The sequence below is a fragment of the Trachymyrmex septentrionalis genome, unplaced genomic scaffold (genome assembly GCF_001594115.1).
Source record: "Trachymyrmex septentrionalis isolate Tsep2-gDNA-1 unplaced genomic scaffold, Tsep1.0 scaffold133, whole genome shotgun sequence".
Lineage (NCBI taxonomy): Eukaryota > Metazoa > Arthropoda > Insecta > Hymenoptera > Formicidae > Trachymyrmex > Trachymyrmex septentrionalis.
In genome coordinates, this window is record NW_017304472.1 from 187,978 (window position 1) to 189,586 (window position 1,609).

General features: G+C 29.3%; 1 protein-coding gene across 4 annotated transcripts in view; it reads right to left on the reverse strand.

Annotated features, from left to right (window-relative positions):
- The window catches only part of LOC108757166 (alpha-methylacyl-CoA racemase), a 229,404-nt gene that overhangs the window by 122,805 nt on the left and 104,990 nt on the right, over positions 1-1,609 (reverse strand). For 3 of the 4 annotated variants that reach the window (XM_018501571.1, XM_018501567.1, XM_018501568.1), the window contains exon 2: positions 1,083-1,197. The exons of the other annotated variant lie outside the window; for it this stretch is intronic. In XM_018501571.1, coding sequence (XP_018357073.1) covers positions 1,083-1,190 — 108 coding nt within the window. In that variant the 5' untranslated portion in view covers positions 1,191-1,197. The remainder of the gene's footprint in view (positions 1-1,082; positions 1,198-1,609) is intronic. 4 annotated transcript variants of the gene reach the window in all.

Genomic DNA, 1,609 nt, shown 5'->3' on the forward strand with positions numbered 1-1,609 from the left:
CCGGAGTTTGGACGTAACAATAGGCAAAAATAAAATTAAATAAGAAAATCATTCAAATGTTGTGTATAAGATAAATTGTCTCGATTGCAACTATTTATATGTATGACAGATAAAAAGGAAACTGAAGATGCATTTAAAAAAACATAAAAATAATTTTAAAAACCATCTAATACTTTGTCTGTTATTAGTTCACAAACTAGATCACAATCATACGATTGAAAAATACTATCATTCTAGATTCTGAACAATCTTATCATAAAGGGATAATCTCTGAGATGATACGTATCAAAAAACAAAAAATAGGTTTAAATAAACAGAGTGATACAGAAATGTTTTCCTGAAATATATCTATCAATCATTGAAAAAACATAAAAGCCCCTCTATTCACCAATAGAATATCTCCTTCTACTTTTCTTCTCTCTCCTTTCTTTACACAATGTATAAAGACTGTCACTAGCTACGTGTCATCACATTTTTATCAGTAATAATTCTTACCAAAAGTTTTCCAAGACTTGTCGTTAATTTACACTATTAATTCCGAATTACACTTGCAATAACTTAACCACAAAATACATGGTAAGCGACTATTAAATTTTGACTATTAAATTTAATCGATTCTTACTATTAATAATATATTGTAAAGTAATATTAGAAAAATGGTTTTCTTTTTTAATTTTAATTAGAATCTGACAATTTCGTACTTCTCACACAAAGTCACACAGCTTCTAGTAATAAGGAATTCTTAACGCAATAGAAATCTATTTAAGCGATTGCAAAATTTATTATGTTTAATTCTGGACTTACAACTCTATTAACTTATTTCATAAGTGAATGTAAAATTGTTTCACCATCAGTTCTTGACTAGCTTTTATTATCAATATTCTTTAATTTATGTAACATCTTTATATTTTAATGTACTGATGATGATCAAATCTTGAACGAAACATTTACTTTATTATAACATAATTTTAAATATATAATTTTCGCTTAAAATATGCTGTGGCTGTACGCTCCCTATTATTTACATTTTAAATATATAAATTTTTATAGAGAGTATTCTGATAAAATTTACTTCTAATTACCTTATCCACTCTGATAACAGATGCCCCAAATTCTGCCAAAATCATTCCGCAGAAGGGTCCCGGAGCAAGTCCAGCTAACTCTACAACCTTGATTCCTTTTAAAGCCATAGCGCTTCTGTTGATAAAATAATGAAACTTCAATTAGAAATGTAGTTGATATTTAGTTACAATACCTTTATTGTTAAAACATTTTTTAACAAAACATTTGATTATATTAACCATATAACATTCAATTATATATTTGTACTCGTATTCATATAGAATTTATAAATATTTTTTTGTAATATATAATCATATCGAGTCGTGCACTGGCGCTCGTCGAGTTCGGACGTGTATGTGATTGCGCGCACATTTGGGCTAAGCGGTAGAAGTTCTCTCACACCATAAGTCAGAATATAGTGACTCCCAGGTGCGGTGCTGGTGCATTGAGTGTATGGTTGGTTTTCGTTTCATGCCACCCTCATAGGGTAGTGGCATGAAATGTCAGATTTTAATAGTGAACTGAAAGATTCGACAGTTAAAAGTGG